Source organism: Oncorhynchus keta, chromosome 1 (genome assembly GCF_023373465.1).
Source record: "Oncorhynchus keta strain PuntledgeMale-10-30-2019 chromosome 1, Oket_V2, whole genome shotgun sequence".
Classification (NCBI taxonomy): domain Eukaryota; kingdom Metazoa; phylum Chordata; class Actinopteri; order Salmoniformes; family Salmonidae; genus Oncorhynchus; species Oncorhynchus keta.
The window spans coordinates 92,652,172-92,678,212 of record NC_068421.1 but is presented as its reverse complement, the minus strand read 5'-3'; the positions used below and the strand labels follow the sequence as shown (position 1 = coordinate 92,678,212).

The 26,041-nt window shown below is 40.6% G+C and overlaps 1 protein-coding gene, 1 long non-coding RNA gene and 1 other non-coding gene across 4 annotated transcripts in view; 1 reads left to right on the top strand and 2 right to left on the bottom strand.

Moving 5' to 3' along the window:
- The first annotated feature begins 1,819 nt into the window (after positions 1 to 1,819).
- The window catches only part of lmo4b (LIM domain only 4b), a 48,037-nt gene continuing 23,815 nt past the window's right edge, over positions 1,820 to 26,041 (top strand). The window contains exons 1-2 of the mRNA XM_052465979.1: positions 1,820 to 2,382; positions 6,585 to 6,825. Of these exons, the coding sequence (XP_052321939.1) occupies positions 6,590 to 6,825 (236 nt within the window). The 5' untranslated portion in view covers positions 1,820 to 2,382; positions 6,585 to 6,589. The remainder of the gene's footprint in view (positions 2,383 to 6,584; positions 6,826 to 26,041) is intronic.
- trnat-ugu (transfer RNA threonine (anticodon UGU)) lies at positions 4,037 to 4,111 on the bottom strand. Its single transcript has one exon. It is a non-coding gene; the product is annotated as a tRNA-Thr (tRNA).
- On the bottom strand, positions 19,929 to 21,047 carry LOC127908269 (uncharacterized). Of its 2 annotated transcripts, none has more exons than XR_008066523.1 (3): positions 20,703 to 21,047; positions 20,362 to 20,640; positions 19,929 to 20,113 (listed from the first exon to the last, which is right to left on the bottom strand). It is a non-coding gene; the product is annotated as an uncharacterized LOC127908269 (long non-coding RNA). The 2 variants fall into 2 exon arrangements; XR_008066524.1 differs by having other exon boundaries at positions 20,362 to 20,609.

Here is a 26,041-nt window from a genome sequence, read left to right as displayed (position 1 = left end):
CACTCCACCAATCAGGCCTTTATGGTAGAGTGGCCAGACGGACGCCACTCCTCGGTGAAAGGCACACGACAGCCCGCTTGGAGTTTGCCAAAAGGCACCTAAAGGACTCTCAGTCCACGAGAAACCAGATACTCTATTCTGATGAAACCAAGATTGAACTCTATGGCCTGAATGGCAACTGTCACATCTGTAGGAAACCTTGCTCCATCCCTATGGTGAAGCATGGTGGTGGCAGCATCATGCTGTGGGTGTATTTTTCAGCAGGGACTGGGAGACTAGTCAGGACGAGGGAAAGATGAACAGAGTAAAATACAGCGAGATCCTTGATGAAACCTGTTCCAGAGCGCTCAGGACCTCAGACTCTGGCAAAAGGTTCACCTTCCAACAGGACAACGTGCCTAAGCACACAGTCAAGACAAGCGCAGGAGTGGCCTGAGACAATTGAGACATGGTTTGTGTCTGTGTGTCATTCAGAGGGTGAATGGGCAACACAATATTTAAGTGCCATAGAACAGGGGTATGGTAGTGGTATGGTAGTGGTTGCCAGGTGCACCGGTTTGTGTCAAGAACTTGCAGCCGTGCTGGGTTTTTCCACGCTCAACAGTTTCCCGTGTGTATCAAGAATGGTCCACCACCCAAAGGACATCCAGACAACTTGACACAACTGTGTGAAGCATTGAGTCAACATGCCCCAGCATCCATGTGGAACACTTTTGACATCTTGTAGTCCATGTCCCGATGAATTGTGGCTGTTCTGAGGGCAAAAGGGTGTTGCAACTCAATAATAGGAAGGTGTTCCTAATGCTTTGTACACTCAGTGTTAGTAACAGAAAGACACTGCAGGTACACCAATGTGCTATAAATATATAATAATATAATAACACTCTGGTTTATACCATACAACACATATGTTACTAGAAAAAAGAAAAGCCACATTGTAATATCAGTATTAATAACAACAGAAACATCAACTTATTGTATTTTGTAAATTGTAAAGAGTGCAGTTACTTTCATTGACAGATGATGGCGCTGTTCTCCCTGTTACAAAAGTGTACAAAACATAAACTATGGGTAGAATTAAACTTGTTTCGTGAGATATTAAGAAGAAGGCACAATCTGTAATTTTAACAGGCCGAACTCTTTACGTGTTTTTTGTTTTATTTGTAAAAGATAAGGGGTAGGGCTGAGGTTTATGTAGGTCTAACCACTCTCAAGTGGTTAGACCTACTGACAGTCCATGAAGATCGACACAAAACTAACAAGACATTGAAGTTATATTCGTTAATAATTACATTTAACGCCCTTAATAAAGCACTATGTAACCCCATGCTATTACACTGGTGTTACTGGTGTGATTACTGTACTACACATGTATTAGAACAACTTATTTTAAAGTATAACCAAGCAGACAAGAATGCTGTGAGTAATGTTTTGCGTAAGGATCCGATATTTGTGCGTAATGACTTTGCGTGGGGAGATGTTGCTGTTCTTTTTGGACAATTTTTTATGAGGTTGTTAATTTCCTAAACACAACGTGTCATACACAGGGACCTACTGTGAAACTGTTTGGGGCGCCATTGGGGACAGTAGTACCGTAACCGTTCTCAGTACAAAGATGAGTTTCTCTCCTTCGACCCGCGGCGGAGCCTACAAGACGAGTATATCTCATTCAGCTGCATTTTTCTTCCTTTGCTTGGTGTCCAAGTTAACTACGTTCTTCTGATTGGGTGGATTTGTTATTCCGCTTGAATGGACCGCGTGTAGATTGGCTGCAGAGAGGTTTACGTCATCCAACTAGAGGAGGTTTACTTGGGATTTTCGTTCTGTCACTGTCAAATGTAGAGCAGGCGACCATTGGGGACAAGGTAGCGTTGAACAGAAGAGAGAGAGAGAGATATAGATAGAGAGATAGAGAGGACAGTAGTCGCGTATTGTCGCAACATTTTCTTGTGCGTGCATCATTATAAACTTAGTGCCAGCCAGGTCTTCTGTATTAATTATTGCATGCGTAGAGCAGATCATCCAGCGTTGGACTGGCATCTGGTTACGAAAGAAACGGGACGGCACCAGTGGAAATACTATCTGAAAACTCCATTAGCCTTGCTTCGTTCGTTTTACAATTGCCAGCAGTCAGTCACAGCAGCCTATTTCCGAGGACGCGAATCGCGATCACAGGGACCGCTGGAGAAGTCTCACGTTTTGTCGTTTGATTTATAGACTGGTCACTGTAATTTACGCAATAGCCTAGTTTTCTGGACTCATTGTATTTTTTTTTCTCTCTTTGGTCCAAAGTAGTCCATGCAAGCCTAGTTGCTATACCATTTTTTAAGAAACCTACGTGACAGACAGATTCAATCATTACTCTCAAACGGGACAAACGAGGTGGGTGTTTTATTATTGTTATTATGGATCTGAATGTGTCGCATCATGGCACTTTAACGTGATTTATTACAATGCCTGTTATACGTAACAATAATGAAGGTTTAGGTCCAATTGGGTGTGAAAGGTTCCACTAAAAAAAGAGAATAATATACTTTTATTGTTCGTCTTTTGCGTATGATTTTTATATTATGTTAATATTCTATTAATTAACCTAACCTCTATAACGTACTGTCAATATTTGATTGTATATTTGTAAATATAGAGAGTCTGCGTTCAAATAAGGGAATTGGTCAAAGTAACGCATGCATGTTCTTTACGTTCTATTTTGTCCACGTTTTGAATTTTCTCGACACGGGCAATACATATAACACCTTCGTTACAGTGTTCCACTGTAGTCTGCTGTAGTGTATTACATTAACTTTTTACTTTCCATTAAAACGCAACCATCAGATTGCCAGAACGGGAATGGGGGTTGTTTAGCCTTGGGCTGCAGCCGGTCTGGGTTGCCTGATCTGTTTTGTATTTCTCCCCGACTCCATCTCACTGCCTTCTAAATTGCCTGTCCGTGTAATTACTTGAGTTAGCCCATTTAAGTTAAAAGCTTTACCCCCTCAAATGTCCTCTCTTCCCCAACCCGGAATGAAACTTGACATGGCCCATCTTATTTATCCAGGGAGTCACTTTCGGGCCAGCTTTTTGATTCATCTCCTTTTAGATTTAATCAGCACTAAGGTATAGCTTGTCCCTAAGAGCCTCTGCTAATGGGGTTAGTGAATGCTTTTCTCAGTGCAGCGTTTTCTCCCCCTTCCCTTCTCCTCTAATTACCTTTCAACAAAGATTTGTCTCAGCTAGAAGTCTGCCCTGCATGCTGAACATTGGGAAAGGATTGGAATTCAAATATATTAGTTTCAGATCAGTTTGAACAAAAAGTGTTTTGCATTGCGTAAATAGATTATCACAAATAGGATAGCAGGATAGTAATAGTCTATGTAATACGTTAATCCATAGTAGCCCGTGATATCAGTAGATTTGAGTCCCTCTTTAAAGGTGACACATGCTAAACATTGATAGGGTCCGTTCCCCCCTGCAAAGTCTCATACAACTTTGATGGTTTTTCAATTAATAGCAGTCCTGTGTTCACCCAGTCTTCCCTCCGTTAGAAACAAGCCGATGCAGACCACCCTTCTGCCTTCCATAGAAAGAGAACATTGACAGGTGTGCAGAACAGCGTGGTATAGAGTAATGTTCTGTTCTAAAGTCATTAAGAGCCCAACAAAAGGCAGGGCCCCCGTGCAGCTCTGCTCTAATTGTTCGTCTGGCTCTTGGTGTTATCAGTGAACACACATTCTTCACATCACACCGCAACCACAGAATGGATGGAGTAAAAACAGCATTTAGATGAGAGGAGAGAGACAGTGTGTGTGTGTATGTGGGGATATATATATATATATAGAGAGAGAGAGAGAGAGAGAGAGAGAGAGAGAGACAGAGACAAGAGAGAGAGAGTCAGAAAGATCAAGTGCAGATTTGGTACAGTAAATAATATAATAATAATATATAATAATATATAATATAATAATAATAATATATGCCATTTAGCAGACGCTTTTATCCAAAGCGACTTACAGTCATGTGTGCATACATTCTACGTATGGGTGGTCCACGGGAATCGAACCCACTACCCTGGCGTTACAAGCGCCATGCTCTACCAACTGAGCTACAGGACCACCTGTAGAGTTGTAGCTCTTCTCCTCTGTAACTCTGGAGCAGAACCACTGAAGAAGGGACAGAAGAGTTTATAAATACAATTATTACAGTCTGCAGTCCTTTTACAGCTCTGACTATAACAGGCTAATAACTTATGGATGCCACATTGGGAAGATTTTTGACAGTGACAGTTTGTCTGGAATAGCACTCTGTAGGCATAGGTCTATATGGTCTGTCAGTTGTTTGTACTACAGACGACCTACAGACAGAAAGTCAACATAAAGCTTTGACAGACTACAGACTACATTACCGATGCTATCGGACCCAAACTGGAGCTTTTTTTTCCCACAAACAACCGACAGACACTACAGACACGGTCTGTCTCAGACTAGAGCTTTTTCAGCCTGCCTGGGTTGCCTCGTTGGTGAGGATGAGGTGTGGTTTACATGTGGCTGATCACGTGACCCCGAGAAAACAGCGTAATTTAACACTACTTTAATTACCTTGTTACAACACTGGCCTCTCTGTCGACCAGGAATTCAAATGTAGGCTAATTGAAAATTCAGTTGGTTCAACTTCACATGTATAGGCCTATTTTTGTAGCTTGGCTGCCAAAATGCTGCTTTGGACCAAAAATTAAGTCGTGACTGCGTTGTAAATTGGCCATTATAAAACTTTTGCTTGAAGTATATTTAAAATAAATGTAAGTCTCATCTCAATAATAAGCACACTTTTGTTTGAAATGTAAAATGAATGTAGAATGTAGAATACTTGTAGTTCCAATATGAGCTGCCATAAACCACAGTGTTCCAATATGAGCTGCCATAAACCGCAATGTTTCAATATGAGCTGCCATAAACCACAATGTTTCAATATGAGCTGCCATAAACCACAATGTTCCAATATGAGCTGCCATAAACCGCAATGTTTCAATATGAGCTGCCATAAACCGCAATGTTTCAATATGAGCTGCCATAAACCGCAATGTTTCAATATGAGCTGCCTTAAACCGCAATGTTTCAATATGAGCTGCCATAAACCGCAATGTTTCAATATGAGCTGCCATAAACCGCAATGTTTCAATATGAGCTGCCATAAACCGCAATGTTTCAATATGAGCTGCCATAAACCGCAATGTTTCAATATGAGCTGCCATAAACCGCAATGTTTCAATATGAGCTGCCATAAACCGCAATGTTCCAATATGAGCTGCCATAAACCGCAATGTTCCAATATGAGCTGCCATAAACCGCAATGTTCCAATATGAGCTGCCATAAACCGCAATGTTCCAATATGAGCTGCCATAAACCGCAATGTTCCAATATGAGCTGCCATAAACCGCAATGTTCCAATATGAGCTGCCATAAACCGCAATGTTCCAATATGAGCTGCCATAAACCTCAATGTTCCAAAAAATGTTTCCATAAACCGCAATGTTTCAAAAAGAGTTTCCATAAACCACAAAGTGCACTGTGTCAGACAACAATATTTTAGTTAACAATCCCTGAAAACACCATCTGAAACATCTGCCTTACAGGTTGTAGAAAAGTGAATTCCTGCACACAACAAGATATAACCTTTAACCTCTGCAATGTTTATTGTTTTGTTGTTTCGGTCAGCCACCTTTTTCTTGTCTTAATATGTTCCAGGTGTTACCACCTGTTAGTCACCACCTGTCAGTCACCACCTGTTAGTCACCACCTGTTAGTCACCACCTGTTAGTCACCACCTGTCAGTCACCACCTGTTAGTCACCACCTGTCAGTCACCACCTGTTAGTCACCACCTGTTAGTCACCACCTGTCAGTCACCACCTGTTAGTCACCACCTGTTAGTCACCACCTGTCAGTCACCACCTGTTAGTCACCACCTGTCAGTCACCACCTGTTAGTCACCACCTGTTAGTCACCACCTGTTAGTCACCACCTGTCAGTCACCACCTGTTAGTCACCACCTGTTAGTCACCACCTGTTAGTCACCACCTGTTAGTCACCACCTGTTAGTCACCACCTGTTAGTCACCACCTGTCAGTCACCACCTGTTAGTCACCACCTGTTAGTCACCACCTGTCAGTCACCACCTGTCAGTCACCACCTGTCAGTCACCACCCGTCAGTCACCACCTGTTAGTCACCACCTGTTAGTCACCACCTGTTAGTCACCACCTGTCAGTCACCACCTGTTAGTCACCACCCGTCAGTCACCACCCGTCAGTCACCACCCGTTAGTCACCACCTGTTAGTCACCACCTGTCAGTCACCACCTGTCAGTCACCACCTGTCAGTCACCACCAGTCAGTCACCACCTGTTAGTCACCACCTGTCAGTCACCACCAGTCTCATAACAACCTTCTTAATCGCTTGTGTTTTTTTCTTCATAACCAGGAAAAATGTTTCAAAATCAATACTAGCAGGAATCCTTATCGTTTCTGTATTTCTTAACCAGTGACAAATACTGATATCAACATGTTTGTGTCTCTTGTTATTTCTTCACTAGGGACCATGGTGAATCCTGGAGGTAGCAGCCAGCCCCCTCCGGTGGGAGCAGGGTCCCTGTCCTGGAAGAGGTGTGCGGGCTGCGGGGGGAAGATCGCTGACCGCTTCCTTCTCTATACCATGGACAGCTACTGGCACAGCCGATGCCTTAAGTGCTCCTGCTGCCAGGCCCAGCTGGGGGAGATAGGCACCTCCTGTTACACCAAGAGCGGCATGATCCTCTGCAGAAACGACTACATCAGGTGAGACTGGCGGGTTAAGGTCGGCAGGGCCTGCTGGGAATGTGTGAGTTTGTGTTAACATCGGTTGAGGGCTCGGGCGCAGGTGGCTATGTGTGTGTGTGTGTTTTTGTTGTTGCGTGTGTGAATTGTGCAGATCACCCTTCAGCGAGGGTACATACAGGTAACATGTGTGGGTGTTTATGTGTTTCTGTCTGTTTGGGTGCTTTGGTCTGTTTGCGTGTGTGTATTGTGCGGTACAGATCTGCCCTCAAGCAAGTGTACAGATACCGTAACATACTGTATATCATTTTCTATTCTGGAATGACAACTTGTATCGATGGATCTATGTCCCACATTCATTTCCTGACAAAAAATGTTACTGTCAAGAAAAATAAAGGTGACACCCTGGTTTAAAGGGGATGCCCTGGTTTAAAGGGGAGGCCCTGGTTTAAAGGGGATGCCCTGTTTTAAAGGGGACGCCCTGGTTTAAAGGGGACGCCTTGGTTTAAATGAGATGTCCTGGTTTAAATGGAACGCCCCGGTTTAAAGGGGATGCCCTGGTTTAAAGGGGATGCACTGGTTTAAATGGAATGCCCTGGTTTAAATGGGACTGGTTTAAAGGGGATGCCCTGGTTTAAAGGGGATGCCCTGGTTTAAAGGGGATGCCCTGGTTTAAATGGAACGCCCTGGTTTAAAGGGGATGCCTTGGTTTAAAGGGGACGCCCTGATTTAAATGGGACGCCTGGTTTAAATGGAATGCCCTGGTTTAAATGGAACGCCCTGGTTTAAAGGGGATGCCTTGGTTTAAATGGGACGCCCTGGTTTAAAGGGGATGTCCTGGTTTAAAGGGGATGCCCTGGTTTAAATGGGACGCCCTGGTTTAAAGGGGATGCCTTGGTTTAAAGGGTACGCCCTGATTTAAATGGGACGCCTTGGTTTAAAGGGGACGCCCTGGTTTAAAGGGGATGTCCTGGTTTAAAGGGGATGCCCTGGTGGGACGCCTTGGTTTAAATGGGATGCCCTGGTTTAAATGGGATGCCCTGGTTTAAAGGGGATGTCCTGGTTTAAAGGGGATGCCCTGGTTTAAATGGGACGCCTTGGTTTAAATGGGACGCCTTGGTTTAAATGTGATGCCCTGGTTTAAAGGGGACGCCTTGATTCCTGGGACAATAGAAAAGAAAGGAGAACATTTTTGTTGCTAGTTAGGAAAAGTGCACCTTATGTATTCTTCTATCGTGATGTAGAATGAATTAAGTCATGGATATGAAATGAAGGAGTTGTTGACATATGTTACAGGCTATATAACGATGTATGGAAGCACAGAATGTATTTTCCATTCAGAATATGGACAACACGTTTCTCAAATTCACCCGACGTCGGGCCTTGTTTAAAAGTCCCTCCTCGTTGAATTCTCTCCGTACTATTCTTAAAAAGAGGTCAAACTGACTGCTGGCATGTTGACAGAGAACAAGACGAAAAACAGTATTTTTCTAATAGAACATCTGCACGTCTGTTTGTTCATCGTGCCATTTTTCATCAAGCAGCAAAAGGTGGGAGCCTGGCTAAGGGCTGTTCCCCAGGGTTTGTATTTGCTTTACGAGATGCTAGGAGAGACTATACAGGACAGGCACCTTTTAGCACTGGGGGAATTTAAAAGGGTTTCTCATCCTGTTTGGCAAGTTTGTGTATCAGAAAAGAGATAATTTAATTAACAAAGAGGGTCTTTTTAAATATTTATATAAAGTGTGTGGAACACTTAAGCAGCTAGCGCTTGATGACGGCAGACGGTCTCATTCTGCTAATGCGGAATCGCCTGATTTGACAGCCTGATCGTTCAACAATTTGACCTTGCGAAGACGAGCCAAAACACTCAGTGGCTAGAGACACGGTGCAAGGAGCAGGAGAACACTTTTCATAATAGACCACAATATAATAACAAGAGTTGATTAAGTAGATTTTTCTTAGCAAATACTTTTCGCTTTAGACTGTGTCACACCACTTTAAAAAAAAAAAAATATATATATATATATATATACATATTACAGACTATTGCCAAACAGTAAACATAGTTTGTTATTTATTTGGATTTTGATAAATATTTATTGTAATAAGAGGTATTTTCTGATATTGTTTGTCTTACAGAAATGGACAGTTAAATGTGCAAGCATTTTGTTTTGCAGTGATCATATATGGCTATAATCTGAATGCTCTGTACTGTACTGTACTGTGCTGTACTGTGCTGTACTGTGCTGTACTGTGCTGTACTGTGCTGTACTGTGCTGTGCTGTACTGTGCTGTACTGTGCTGTACTGTGCTGTACTGTGCTGTACTGTGCTGTACTGTACTGTGCTGTACTGTGCTGTACTGTACTGTACTGTGCTGTACTGTACTGTGCTGTACTGTGCTGTACTGTACTGCTAGTAATTGAGTTAATACTCAGTGACATGCTGCTGCTACGTACCAACACAGGCAGGCAGATACAAACACTATACACACTATAGACCATACTATACACGTACTATATTACACTGTACTATAAAACACCATACTATACACGTACTATATTACACTGTACTATAATACACCATACTATACACGTACTATAATACACCATACTATACACATACTATATTACACTGTACTATACACATACTATATTACACTGTACTATAAAACACCATACTATACACATACTATATTACACTGTACTATAAAACACCATACTATACACGTACTATATTACACTGTACTATAAAACACCATACTATACACATACTATATTACACTGTACTATAAAACACCATACTATACACTGTGCTATATGTACACTGTACTATAAAACACTGTACTATGCTGTACTATGCTTACACTGTACTATAAAACACCATACTATACACATACTATATTACACTGTACTATAAAACACCATACTATACACATACTATGTACTGTACTATAAAACACTGTACTATACACATACTATATTACACTGTACTATAAACACCATACTATACACATACTATATTACACTGTACTATAAAACACCATACTATGCACATACTATATTACACTGTACTATAAAACACCATACTATACACATACTATATTACACTGTACTATAAAACACCAAAATATAATGTACTGTACCATACTATATTACACTGTACTATAAAATACCATACTATGACATGCTATATTACACTGTACTATAAAACACCATACTATACACATACTATATTACACTGTACTATAAAACACCATACTATACACGTACTATATTACACTGCACTATAAAACGCCATACTATACACATACTATATTACACTGTACTATACACATACTGTATTACACTGTACTATACCCATACTATATTACACTGTACTATAAAACACCATACTATACACATACTATATTACACTGTACTATACACATACTATATTACACTGTACTATAAAACACCATACTATACACATACTATATTACACTGTACTATAAAACACCATACTATACACATACTATATTACACTGTACTATACACATACTGTATTACACTGTACTATACCCATACTATATTACACTGTACTATAAAACACCATACTATACACATACTATATTACACTGTACTATAAAACACCATACTATACACGTACTATATTACACTGTACTATACACCGTACTATAAAACACCATACTATACACATACTATATTACACTGTACTATACACATACTATATTACACTGTACTATAAAACACCATACTATACACATACTATATTACACTGTACTATACACATACTATATTACACTGTACTATAAAACACCATACTATACACATACTATATTACACTGTACTATAAAACACCATACTATACACATACTATATTACACTGTACTATAAAACACCATACTATACACATACTATATTACACTGTACTATAAAACACCATACTATACACATACTATATTACACTGTACTATAAAACACCATACTATACACATACTATATTACACTGTACTATAATACACATACTGTATTACACTGTACTATACCCACTATATTACACTGTACTATAAAACACCATACTATACACATACTATATTACACTGTACTATAAAACACCACACTATAAAACGCCATACTATACACATACTATATTACACTGTACTATACACATACTGTATTACACTGTACTATACCCATACTATATTACACTGTACTATAAAACACCATACTATACACATACTATATTACACTGTACTATACACATACTATATTACACTGTACTATAAAACACCATACTATACACATACTATATTACACTGTACTATAAAACACCATACTATACACATACTATATTACACTGTACTATACACATACTGTATTACACTGTACTATACCCATACTATATTACACTGTACTATAAAACACCATACTATACACATACTATATTACACTGTACTATAAAACACCATACTATAATACACTATACTATACACATACTATAATACACTATACTATAAAACACCATACTATAATACACTGTACTATAATACACTGTACTATAAAACACCATACTATAATACACCATACTATAATACACCATAATATAATACACATACTACTACTAATTACACTGTACTATAAAACACCATACTATAATACACTGTACTATAATACACCGTACTATAAAACACCATTCTATACACATACTATATTACACTGTACTATAAAACACCATACTATAATACACTATACTATAATACACTGTACTATAATACACCATACTATAATATACTGTACTATAATACACTATACTATAATATACTGTACTATAATACACTGTACTATAATACACCATAATATAATACACTATATACTATAATACACCATAATATAATACACTGTACTATACACATACTATATTACACTATACTATAATACACCATACTATAATACACTATACTATAATACACTGTACTATAATACACTGTACTATAATACACCATAATATAATACACCATATATATACACATACTATATTACACTGTACTATAATACACCATAATATAATACACCATACTATAATACACATACTATATTACACTGTACTATACACATACTATATTACACTGTACTATAAAACACCATACTATATTACACTGTACTATAATACACCATACTAATACACTGTACTATAATACACCATACTATAATACACATACTATACACTATAATACACATACTATATACACTGTACTATAATACACCATACTATAATACACCATACTATATTACACTGTACTATACACATACTATATTACACTGTACTATAAAACACCATACTATACACATACTATATTACACTGTACTATAAAACACCATACTATACACATACTATATTACACTGTACTATAAAACACCATACTATAATACACTGTACTATAATACACCATACTATAATATACTGTACTATAATACACTATACTATAATACACCATACTATAATACACCATACTATAATACACTGTACTTTAATACACCATACTATAATATACTGTACTATAATAAACTATACTATACATTGTACTTTACACTATACTATAATACACCATACTATAATACAATGTAATATACACTGTACTAATATACATCATACTATACACCATAGTATAATACACTGTACTAATATACATCATACTATACACCATAGTATAATACACTGTACTAATACACACAATACTATACACCATAATATAATACACTGTACTAAACACCATACTATATATCGTACTATAATACACCATACTATACACACAATACTATACACCATAATATAATAAACCGTATCTGTAATAAATCAAATCAAATGTGTTTGGTCACATACACATGGTTATCAGATGTAAATGCGAGTGTAGCGAAATGCTTGTGCTTCTAGTCCCGACCGTGCATCAATATCTAACAAGTAATCTAACAATTTCACAACAACTAACTTATACACAAGTGTAAAGGAATTCATAAGAATATGTACATATAAATATATGGATGAGCGATGGCCGCCCAGCATAGGCAACATGCAGTAGATGGTATAAAATACAGTATATACATATGAGTAATGTAGGGTATGTAAACATTATATAAAGTGGCATTGTTTAAAGTGACTAGTGATACATTTAATACATCCAACGTTTTATTATCAAAGTGGCCAGAGATTTGAGTCAGTATGTTGGCAGCAGCCACTCAATGTTAGTGGTGGCTGTTTAACAGTCTGATGGCCTTGAGATAGAAGCTGTTTTTCAGTCTCTCGGTCCCTGCTTTGATGCAGCTGTACTGACCTCGCCTTCTGAATGATAGCGGGATGAACAGGCAGTGGCTCGGGTGGTTGTTGTCCTTGATGATCTTTTTGGCCTTCCTGTGACATCGGGTGGTGTAGGTGTCCTGGAGAGCAGGAAATACACCTTACTATAATACACTATACTATAATACACTGTACTATAATACACCATACTATAATACACCGTGCTATAATACACCATACTATAATACACCATACTATAATACGCCATACTATAATACACCATACACCATACTATAATACACTATACTATAATACACCATTATATAATACACCATACTATAATACACCATACTATAATACACCATTCTATAATACACCATACTTTAATACACTATACTATAATACACCATACTATAATACACTATACTATAATACACTATACTATAATACACTATACCATACTTTAATACACTATACTATAATACACCATACTATAATACACTATACTATAATACACTATACTATAATGCACTATACTATAATACACTATACCATACTTTAATACACCATACTATAATACACCATACACCGTACTATAATACACTATACTATAATACACCGTACTATAATACACCATTCTATAATACACCATACTTTAATACACTATACTATAATACACCATACTATAATACACTATACTATAATACACCGTACTATAATCCACCATACTATAATACACCATGCTTTAATACACTATACTATAATACACCATACTATAATACACCATACTATAATACACCATACTATAATACACCATACTATAATACACTATACTATAATACACCATACTATAATACACTATACTATAATACACCATACTATAATACACCATACTATAATACACCATACTATAATACACCATACTATAATACACCATACTATAATACACTATACTATAATACACCATACTATAATACACTATACTATAATACACCATACTATAATACACCGTACTATAATACACCATGCTTTAATACACTATACTATAATACACCATACTATAATACACTATACTATAATACACCATACTATAATACACCATACTATAATACACTATACTATAATACACCATACTATAATACACCATACTATAATACACTATACTATAATACACCATACTATAATACACCATACTATAATACACTATACTATAATACACCATACTATAATACACTATACTATAATACACCATACTATAATACACCATACTATAATACACTATACTATAATACACCATACTATAATACACTATACTATAATACACTATACTATAATACACCATACTATAATACACCATACTATAATACACCATACTATAATACACTATACTATAATACACCGTACTATAATACACCGTACTATAATACACCATACTATAATACACCGTACTATAATACACCATGCTTTAATACACTATACTATAATACACCATACTATAATACACTGTACTATAATACACCATACTATAATACACCATACTTTAATACACTATACTATAATACACCATACTATAATACACCATACTATAATACACCATACTTTAATACACTATACTATAATACACCATACTATAATACACTATACTATAATACACCGTACTATAATACACCATACTATATACACCATACTATAATACACTATACTATAATACACCGTACTATAATACACCATACTATAATACACTATACTATAATACACTATACTATAATACACCATACTATAATACACCATACTTTAATACACTATACTATAATACACCATACTATAATACACCATGCTATAATACACCTTACTATAATACACCTTTCTATACCCCGTAAACAGACCTCCAGGGATGACGAGGGCCTGTGTCTCTCCTCTCCCCACCCAGCTCCCCATCAACAAGGATCAAGTCAATGGGTCACTCCATTCATAATGGCACTACAACATAATTTAAATAGAGAGGAAGGAATGGATGGAAAAGAGGACACACTTTGCCACTTGTAATGTAATGAGAGCTAGGTGGTAGAGGGGAGAGGAGCTGAAACACAGTCTACTTCCCAAACAGCACTCTATTCCCTTTATAGTGCACTACTTGTGACCAGAGCACTATAAAGGGAATAGGGTGCCATTGGGACAGATCCCTGCCTGTCTCTGCACTAGACTAGCCTGTGAGATAAGGAAAGGAAAGCAGGTTAGAAAAAAACATCTGACAGTAAGTCCACACAATTAAAGTCTTTAATTAGAGTCCCCCTTCATTTAGCTTTAGTCCTGATGGGTTTTATCTAATGAGATCTGCTCTCAGTCTCCTCTCCTCTCCTCTCCTCTCCTCTCCTCTCCTCTCTCCTCTCCTCTCCTCTCCTCTCTCCTCTCCTCTCCTCTTCCTCCTCTCTCTCCTCTCCTCTCTAGTCCCTCCTCCCCTCCCCCTCTTCTCCTCCCCTCTTCCTCTCCTCTCCTCCCCTCTTCCTCCTCTCTACTCCCTTTTCTCCCTCCTCCCCTCTCCCTCCTCTCCATCCTCTCTCATCCCTCCTCCACTCTCCCTCCTCTCCATCCTCTCTACTCCCTCCTCTCCCTCCTCTCTACTCCCTCCTCTCCACTCCCTCCCCTCCGTCCTCCCTCCTCTCTACTCCCTCCTCTCCACTCCCTCCTCTCTACTCTCTACTCCCTCCTCTCTACTCCCTCCTCTCCACTCCCTTCTCCCTCTCCCTCCTCTCCACTCCCTCCTCTTCCTCCTCCCCTCTCCCTCCTCTCCATCCTCTCTCATCCCTCCTCCCCTCTCCCTCCTCTCCATCCTCTCTCATCCCTCCTCCCCTCTCCCTCCTCTCCATCCTCTCTTCTCCCTCCTCCCCTCTCCCTCCTCTCCATCCTCTCTCATCCCTCCTCCCCTCTCCCTCCTCTCCACTCCCTCCTCTCCACTCCCTCCTCTCCACTCCCTCCCCTCCCTCCTCTCTACTCTCTACTCCCTCCTCTCTACTCCCTCCTCTCCCTCCTCTCTACTCCCTCTTCTCCACTCCCTCCTCTCCCTTCTCCCTCTCCCTCCTCTCCTTCCTCCCTCCTCTCTACTTCCAATGACGTGTCCACACATCTAACAAACAAAACATTTAATTAACCAAATTGGCTTTTGAGAGAGTGAGAGAGAGATGGAGAGAGAGAAAAGGGTAGAACGAAAGAGAGAGAGAAAAGGGGGGATTATTGTGAAGGCCAGTTTTTTTCTGGGTCTCAGTTTTTTTCTGGGTCTCATCTTGTAATGGATTATTAAATTGCTCTTGCAGTATAAATAATGGAGTTATATCTCTTACTTTTATTAATAAAGCTGATGTGAAAACCGCTCCACATTGATCGTGACGCATGAGTGAAAATGCATCACATTACTTCTAATGGGAGACGTGCCTGACCTGAGATGATACCCATCCACCATCCATCACACAGGAAGACACCACAAACACTGTGTATAGGGCCAAACGCTGTCACTCTGTAGGGCTGTCAGGGTACACTGCAAATTGCAACCTATCCCCTGTATAGTGCACTACTTATGGCCAGGGCCCATGACACCCTAATTCCCTTCAAACTCAACAGTGGACCTTCAAGACCTCCTTTTTATTTTATTTTACATTGTTCCCCCTCTAATCAGGGACAGGTTTAGATCTGGGATACCAGGTGTGTGCAATTAATTATCAGGTAGAACAGAAAACCATCATGTTCCGGAACTCGTAAGGTAAGAGTTGAATACCCATGCCCTAGTACACTACATTACCCATAGACCTCTTCTCTATGTAGTACACTACATTACCCATAGACCTCTTCTCTCCCATAGGGCTCTGGTCAAAAGTAGTGCTGTGTATATATAGGGAATAAGGTGCCTTTAAGGTACCCATGTGTCTCTGTCTGTTTAAAAGAACCCTCCCAATACAGCTTTCACTAGCTTTACTTAACTGTTGTGTTTAAATCAGAGGTGCTATTATTTGTGTGGGTTGGTTTGAGTGAAGAGAGAGATAAATAATTAATTTATCTAGCGTAGCAATCGTGTGTCGGCTGGATTTGGACGTAAAATGAACACTGTCCCTTTAATTGAATAGAGACAAGGTAATTAAATGGCACTTTTCTAGTAGAATGTGCTGCTAGGCAAATGTAATAGTTGGTTCTTTAATATCACTTTGAAGTCTGCAGCACTATGACAGCAACAGGAACATGTGAAGTATTAGGGAAAGGGAAAGAACTGGGATTTCAGAAATTAATTAAATCGCATGCAATTTAGGCAAAACGTTTATCTTGATTTGTCATAACAGAATTAATTCAAGGCCTTCAATTCACCAGGGGCCAGATCTGTTACTCTAAATTAACCAAGTGTAATTGGCTGATCCCCCCCCCCACCCCCGTCACCACCACCCTCCTCTCCACCTACCTCCCCTCTCCTCCCTCCTCCCCTCTCCTCTCAACACCTCCCTCCTCCACAACCTCTCTCACTCTAATACAGCTCTTGTCATTATGTAAAGCCCTGTTTTAAGTATCAATATGGCCTTAGTGCTTTTAAGGTGCTTTGGCTGACGATGTAGAGAGAGGCATTTTTTTAATGGACTATGACGCGGAAATCATTGTTGTGTCTGTAATTTCACCGGCGCTTCAAAAAGCCTCAGCGAGCCGCGGAACGAGGCTCTGCATTTGCCAGACATCCTAACAACACAACAAGCTGCGACGCTATATTTCAAATCACCTGGCACACTCAGTCAGAGCCGAAATCCGGTTGTCTCTCGTAGACAGACAGTAGACAGCACCAAATGATATTCTAATGAAAGACATAGGGTATCTTGTAGTGTCTCTTATTCAGATCACTTGCGTGGGAGGGGAACAGGAGGGATACACAAACAAAATCACCACATAGCCCCTCCCTCCTCCATGCTGGTTGACAAAACCATCCTCCCATGTGATTGATTGTTCAGGCAAAGGGCTTGAAAAACAACAAAGGAACCCATTGAAAACCTCTGAGCCTCTGATTTGAAGGGAAATGAACTGAAAACCAGTCGTGTTGCTAAAGAGTCCTCCTTAATTATACTGACCTGGGGCTTCCTCATCCCCTTCTCTCCCTCTGTCCTCTCCCCTCAGCCCCTTCTCTCCCTCTGTCCTCTCCCCTCAGCCCCTTCTCTCCCTCTGTCCTCTCCCCTCAGCCCCTTCTCTCCCCCTGTCCTCTCCCCTCAGCCCCTTCTCTCCCTCTGTCCTCTCCCCTCAGCCCCTTCTAACCCTCTGTCCTCTCCCCTCATCCCCTTCTCTCCCTCTATCCTCTCCCCTCATCCCCTTCTCTCCCTCTGTCCTCTCCCCTCACCCCCTGTCCTCTCCCCTCTGCCCCTTCTAACCCTCATCCCCTTCTTCTAACCCTCTGTCCTCTCCCCTCAGCCCCTTCTAACCCTCTGTCCTCTCCCCTCAGCCCCTTCTAACCCTCTGTCCTCTCCCCTCACCCCCTCTCTCCCCTATCCTCTCCCCCTGTCCTTCTCTCCCTCAGTCCTCTCCCCTCATCCCCCTGTCCCCTCTCCCCTCATCCCCTTCTCTCCCTCTGTCCTCTCCCCTCATCCCCTTCTCTCCCTCTGTCCTCTCCCCTCATCCCCTTCTCTCCCTCTGTCCTCTCCCCTCAGCCCCTTCTCTCCCTCTGTCCTCTCCCCTCATCCCCTTCTCTCCCTCTGTCCTCTCCCCTCATCCCCTTCTCTCCCTCTGTCCTCTCCCCTCAGCCCCTTCTCTCCCTCTGTCCTCTCCCCTCATCCCCTTCTCTCCCTCTGTCCTCTCCCCTCAGCCCCTTCTCTCCCTCTGTCCTCTCCCCTCAGCCCCCTTCTCTCTCCCCTGTCCCCCTCTCCCCTCATCCCCTTCTCTCCCCTGTCCTCTCCCCTCATCCCCTCATCTCCCCCTGTCCTCTCCCCTCATCCCCTTCTCTCCCTCTGTCCTCTCCCATCATCCCCTCATCTCAACCTGTCCTCTCCCTCATCCCCTCATCTTCTCCTGTCCTCTGCCATCATCCCCTCATCTCCCCTGTCCTCTCCCCTCATCCCCTCATCTCACCCTGTCCTCTCCCCTCATCCCCTTCTCTCCCTCTGTCCTCTCCCAAAATCATCAAAAATCATCTCAAACCTATTTATATAGCCCCGTCATCCCTGATCTTCTCCTGTCCTCTGCCTAAAATCATCAAACCCTCATCTCACCCTGTCCTCTCCCCTCATCCACTCATCTCCCAACCTGTCCTCTCCCATCATCCCCTCATCTCCCTCTGTCCTCTCCCCTCATCCCCTCATCTCTCCTCTCCCATCATCCCTTCTCTCCCCTGTCCTCATCCCGTCATCCCCTTCTCTCCCGTCATCCCCTTCTCTCCCTCTGTCCTCTCCCGTCATCCCCTTCTCTCCCGTCATCCCCTCCTCTCCTCCCTGTCCTCTCCCGTCATCCCCTTCTCTCCCGTCATCCCCTCATCTCCTCCCTGTCCTCTCCCGTCATCCCCTCATCTCTCCCGTCATCCCCTTCTCTCCCCTGTCCTCTACCGTCATCCCCTCATCTCTCCCGTCATGCCCTTCTCTCCCATCATCCCCTTCTGTCCTCTCCCGTCATCCCCTTCTCTCCCATCATCCCCTCATCTCTCCCCCTGTCCTCTCCCATCATCCCCTCATCTCTCCCGTCATCCCCTTCTCTCCCGTCCTCTCCCGTCATCCCCTCTCTCTCCCCTGTCCTCTCCCGTCATCCCCTCATCTCACCCTGTCCTCTCCCCTCATCCCCTTCTCTCTCATCCCCCTGTCCTCTCCCATCATCCCCTCATCTCACTGTCCTCTCCCGTCATCCCCTCATCTCCCCCTGTCCTCTCCCCTCATCCCCTTCTCTCACCCTGTCCTCTCCCGTCATCCCCCCATCTCCTTCTTTCCTCTTCCATCATCCCCTCATCTCAACCTGTTCTCTCCCGTCATCCCCTCATCTTCTCCTGTCCTCTCCCATCATCCCCTCATCTCAACCTGTCCTCTGCCATCATCCCCTCATCCCTCCCATTGTGGTCCTTCTGTAGCTCATCTGGTAGAGCATGGCGCTTCTCATCATGCCATCTCAAGTGGGTTCCCATCATCCCCTCGGGACCCAGTCCTCTCCCATCATCCCCTCAGAATGTATGCACATCATGACTCTCAAGTCCTTTCATCATCCCCTCATCTCAAATGTCCATATCATTATATTCCCGCTGGCCTTCCCATCATCCCCTCATCTCAACCTGTCCTCTCCCATCATCCCCTCATCTCCTCCTGTCCTCTCCCATCATCCCCTCATCTCACCCTGTCCTCTCCCATCATCCCCTCATCTCAACCTGTCCTCTCCCATCATCCCCTCATCTCAACCTGTCCTCTCCCATCATCCCCTCATCTCAACCTGTCCTCTCCCATCATCCCCTCATCTCCTCCTGTCCTCTCCCATCATCCCCTCATCTCAACCTGTCCTCTCCCATCATCCCCTCATCTCAACCTGTCCTCTCCCATCATCCCCTCATCTCAACCTGTCCTCTCCCATCATCCCCTCATCCTAACCTGGCCTCTCCCATCATCCCCTCATCTCAACCTGTCCTCTCCCATCATCCCCTCATCTCACCCAGTCCTCTCCCATCATCCCCTCATCTCAACCTGTCCTCTCCCATCATCCCCTCATCTCAACCTGTCCTCTCCCATCATCCCCTCATCTCAACCTGTCCTCCACCCCAATACAGCAGCTCAATGGAAAACAGAGACCATTAGAGTCCAAGTCCAGGCTGATATCAACTTCATTGAGCAGCCCTTTAAATGAAATACTATCAACAGCGATCCTTGCCTGATGATTAACCCAGTTATGTATAGAGGCCCAGCGATGGGGAGACGAAATGAAAAGGAAGACTGGATGGAGGGCAGAAAAGTCTTATAATAATAATAATATAATTTCCTTTGCTTTTATCCAAAGCAGACTTACAGTCATGTGTGCATACAACACTGGCTAAATGTTGTACAGACATGAACACTGGCTAAATGTTGTTATACATTATATATATATATAGATGAGAAGAGCTGTGCTGCAGTGCACAATGTTTTTCTATGCGTTCAGGGTCAGAGTGAATGAGAGGTAGAAGTGTCAAACAAGCTGTTAACACACAGAACGAAGTGTAATTTTCATGACTGATCCTGTTTCTGTCTCACCGAGTGTTTGTGGACCACCTCTGCACTTTTCTTACATCCAATCAAATATGATCATTTTCTATAACTTGGGAGTGTTTTATGTGTTGTGTATGGTTTTGACAACAGCACTTCCTGTTGGTGAAATGTCTCCCTGTAAGATTTACAGTATCCCACATTTTTTTTTTAAACATTTATTGTGTTTTGTCTATACACAAACCTAATGACTCACGTCTGGAATTGAACAGCGTAGATAATATAAGAGATAAGATTGTGATGCTTTTCTGTGGTGTTAAAACAAAGACATCCCTCTCCTTTTCCCACACACACACACACACACATTATGTGTACTTTAATGGCGGCAGTGTTGTCACAACAGTCGTCCAGCTAATTCCTTTTTTTAAAATGGAGTTTTGATTGAGCCCTTTCAATCGATGCCAAGACAAAATGTGTTTCTTCAGCTTCCTATCGAAAGCCATTTCAGTTGTTTCCTTTCCAATGAAGTCTCTGTCACTCTATGTCAATACATTTAACAACACCAGTCAGTTTGTGACCAGGCTATCTCTCCTATAGTACCTGGTGTCATTTGTCCACTATTTAATTAATTTGTTTTGTGGGAAAAATAGGTACAGACATCCTACAAGAATATTGCTCAGAATATGCCTAATGAATAACACCATTCGTCTCATTTAATTTTACAATCATTTTAGGAGTTCAAGAATAAACGATCACGAATATATTCCTCATCTGCGATTTAGGCTGAACATCTTAATCTTCGGATCCACATACACGAATGTTAACCACTCTCTCTATCCTCCCTCCCTCCCCTCCCCTTCTCTCCCCTCCCCTTCCCTCCCTCCCTCTCCCCCCTCTCTCTCCTGAGCATGTCAGATGCTGTGGTCTTATTTGATTGCATAAGTGCAGTGATAGAGCAAACACCCGGTGAGATATGATGACAAATGGGGCCAGATCCCAGTAAATTACTTTCTGCTCAAATCGAAATTTCATTCAGTTTGTTGCTCGGCGAGATGAAGTAATCTAAATTGTGGACTCAGAAGGCAGATAGAAGGGAAGTTGGAGCAAGCATTTCATTATCAAGAGAGGGAGAGAGAGATGAGAAGAGAAGAGAGAGAGAGAAGGAGCAGGAGAGAGATAGAGAGAGAGAGAGAGAGAGAAGGAGCAAGAGAGGGAGAGAGACAGACAGACAGAGAGAGAGAGAGAAAGGGCGAGAGAGAGAGAGAGAGAGGGAGAGGAAAAGAGAGTGACAGACAGGGAGAGAGAGAGCGAGAGAAAGAGTGGCGAGGTTAGGGACGAAAGAGATGAGCAGAAGCAAATCCAAAGTGTTGACACTATGATTGAAAAGGTTAACCCATGCACATTATATATCAACCCCAGTAGCTGCAGGTTTCTAATGGAAACTCGGCTACTGACAGAGCATTCTACCCAAGTCCTAATGGCAAAAGCACTATGTCTCCGCCTAGATGTACAATCAAATCCTCTTAGGCCCTGATTGCTTATGTTCCTAGTTATTATCAGGAAGCAAGAAAAATGCCCTGCGAAAGGTAATACATAGTTACAGTCGCTAGAAGCTTTTGGAGAGCAGGCGGGCAGAGTAGCAGGAGGTTTTATTTGGTTTCCCAGTATTCCTATGTTTTTTTTATTACATAAATATCAATTTTGTTGGGTGTGTGTGCCCTTCATTGCCTTTTCCATGAGGCTTGAAGTCATTTAAATCCTGGCATAGTGGGTATAAATATCACACAGGAAAACATATCAGAAATCTGAATAGATTTTTTGCAACATGGTACTCTGTTAATATCTACATCAGATTACAGCCAAAACATTATTTTTATGATTATTGCATTTTATATGGGAGCTTTACACTGCTTCCTTTCAATGGAATGAAGTGGATTTGAATGTACAGGTGAATGTACAGGTGAATGTACAGGTGAATTTAGAGGTGAATGTTCAGGTTAATGTACAGGTTAATGTACAGGTGAATTTACAGGTTAATTTACAGGTGAATGTACAGGTGAATGTACAGGTTAATGTACAGGTGAGTTTACAGGTGAATGTACAGGTGAATTTACAGGTTAATGTACAGGTGAATCTACAGGTGAATTTAAAGGTGAATTTACAGATGAATATACAGGTGAATTTAAAGGTGAATGTACAGATGAATTTACAGGTGAATGTACAGGTGAATGTACAGGTGAATTTACAGGTTAATTTACAGGTTAATTTACAGGTGAATATACAGGTGAATTTAAAAGTAAATGTACAGATGAATTTACAGGTGAATGTACAGATGAAATTACAGGTGAATTTACAGATTAATTTACAGGTGAACGTACAGGTGAATGTACAGGTTAATGTACAGGTGAATTTACAGATGAAATTACAGGTGAATGTACAGGTGAATGTACAGGTGAATGTACAGGTTAATGTACAGGTTAATGTACAGGTTAATTTCCAGATTAATGTACAGGTGAATGTACAGGTTAATGTACAGGTGAATGTACAGGTGAATGTACAGGTGAATTTACAGGTGAACGTACAGGTGAATTTACATATGAAATTACAGGTTAATGTACAGGTTAATGTACAGGTTAATGTACAGGTTAATGTACAGGTGAATTTACAGGTGAATGTACAGGTGAATTTACAGATGAAATTACAGGTGAATGTACAGGTTAATGTACAGGTGAATTTACAGGTTAATGTACAGGTTAATGTACAGGTGAATGTACAGGTTAATGTACAGGTGAATGTACAGGTGAATGTACAGATTAATTTACAGGTGAATTTACAGATGAAATTACAGGTTAATGTACAGGTGAATTTACAGGTGAATTTACAGGTGAATGTACAGGTGAATTTAGAGGTGAATGTTCAGGTTAATGTACAGGTTAATGTACAGGTGAATTTAGAGGTGAATGTTCAGGTTAATGTACAGGTTAATGTACAGGTGAATGTACAGATGAAATTACAGGTTAATTTACAGGTGAATGTACAGGTGAATTTAGAGGTGAATGTACAGGTTAATGTACAGGTTAATGTACAGGTGAATTTAGAGGTTAATGTACAGGTTAATGTACAAGTTAATGTACAGGTTAATGTACAGGTGAATTTACAGATGAAATTACAGGTTAATGTACAGGTGAATGTACAGGTGAATTTACAGGTTAATGTACAGGTGAATTTACAGGTGAATGTATAGGTGAATTTACATGTTAATGTACAGGTGAATGTACAGGTGAATGTACAGATTAATTTACAGGTGAATTTACAGGTGAATGTACAGGTGAATGTACAGATTAATTTACAGGTGAATGTACAGGTGAATGTACAGGTTAATTTACAGGTGAATGTACAGGTGAATTTACAGATGAATGTACAGGTGAATGTACAGATTAATTTACAGGTGAATTTACAGATGAAATTACAGGTGAATGTACAGATTAATTTACAGATGAAATTACAGGTGAATGTACAGGTGAATGTACAGATTAATTTACAGGTGAATGTACAGGTGAATTTACAGATGAAATTACAGGTTAATGTACAGATTAATTTACAGATGAAATTACAGGTGAATGTACAGGTGAATGTACAGGTGAATGTACAGATTAATGTACAGGTGAATGTAGAGGTGAATTTACAGGTGAATTTACAGGTGAATGTACAGATGAATGTACAGGTGAATTTACAGGTGAATTTACAGGTGAATGTACAGGTGAATGTACAGGTGAATGTAGAGGTGAATTTACAGGTGAATGTACAGGTGAATTTACAGGTGAATTTACAGGTGAATGTACAGATGAATGTACAGGTGAATTTACAGGTGAATTTACAGGTGAATGTACAGGTGAATGTACAGGTGAATGTAGAGGTGAATGTACAGGTGAATGTACAGGTGAATTTACAGGTGAATGTACAGGTGAATGTACAGGTGAATGTACAGGTGAATTTACAGGTGAATGTACAGGTGAATGTACAGGTGAATGTAGAGGTGAATGTACAGATTAATTTACAGGTGAATGTACAGGTGAATTTACAGATGAAATTACAGGTTAATGTACAGATTAATTTCAGATGAAATTACAGGTGAATTTACATATGAAATTACAGGTTAATGTACAGATTAATTTACAGATGAAATTACAGGTGAATGTACAGGTGAATGTACAGATTAATTTACAGGTGAATGTACAGGTGAATTTACAGGTGAATGTACAGATTAATTTACAGGTGAATGTACAGGTGAATTTACAGATGAAATTACAGGTTAATGTACAGATTAATTTCAGATGAAATTACAGGTGAATTTACAGATGAAATTACAGGTTAATGTACAGATTAATTTACAGATGAAATTACAGGTGAATGTACAGGTGAATGTACAGATTAATTTACAGGTGAATGTACAGGTGAATTTACAGATGAAATTACAGGTTAATGTGCAGATTAATTTACAGATGAAATTACAGGTGAATGTACAGGTGAATGTAGAGGTGAATGTAGAGGTGAATTTACAGGTGAATGTAGAGGTGAATGTACAGGTGAATTTACAGGTGAATGTAGAGGTGAATGTAGAGGTGAATTTACAGGTGAATTTACAGGTGAATGTACAGATGAATGTACAGGTGAATTTACAGGTGAATGTACAGGTGAATGTACAGGTGAATGTACAGGTGAATGTAGAGGTGAATTTACAGGTGAATGTACAGGTGAATGTACAGGTGAATTTACAGGTGA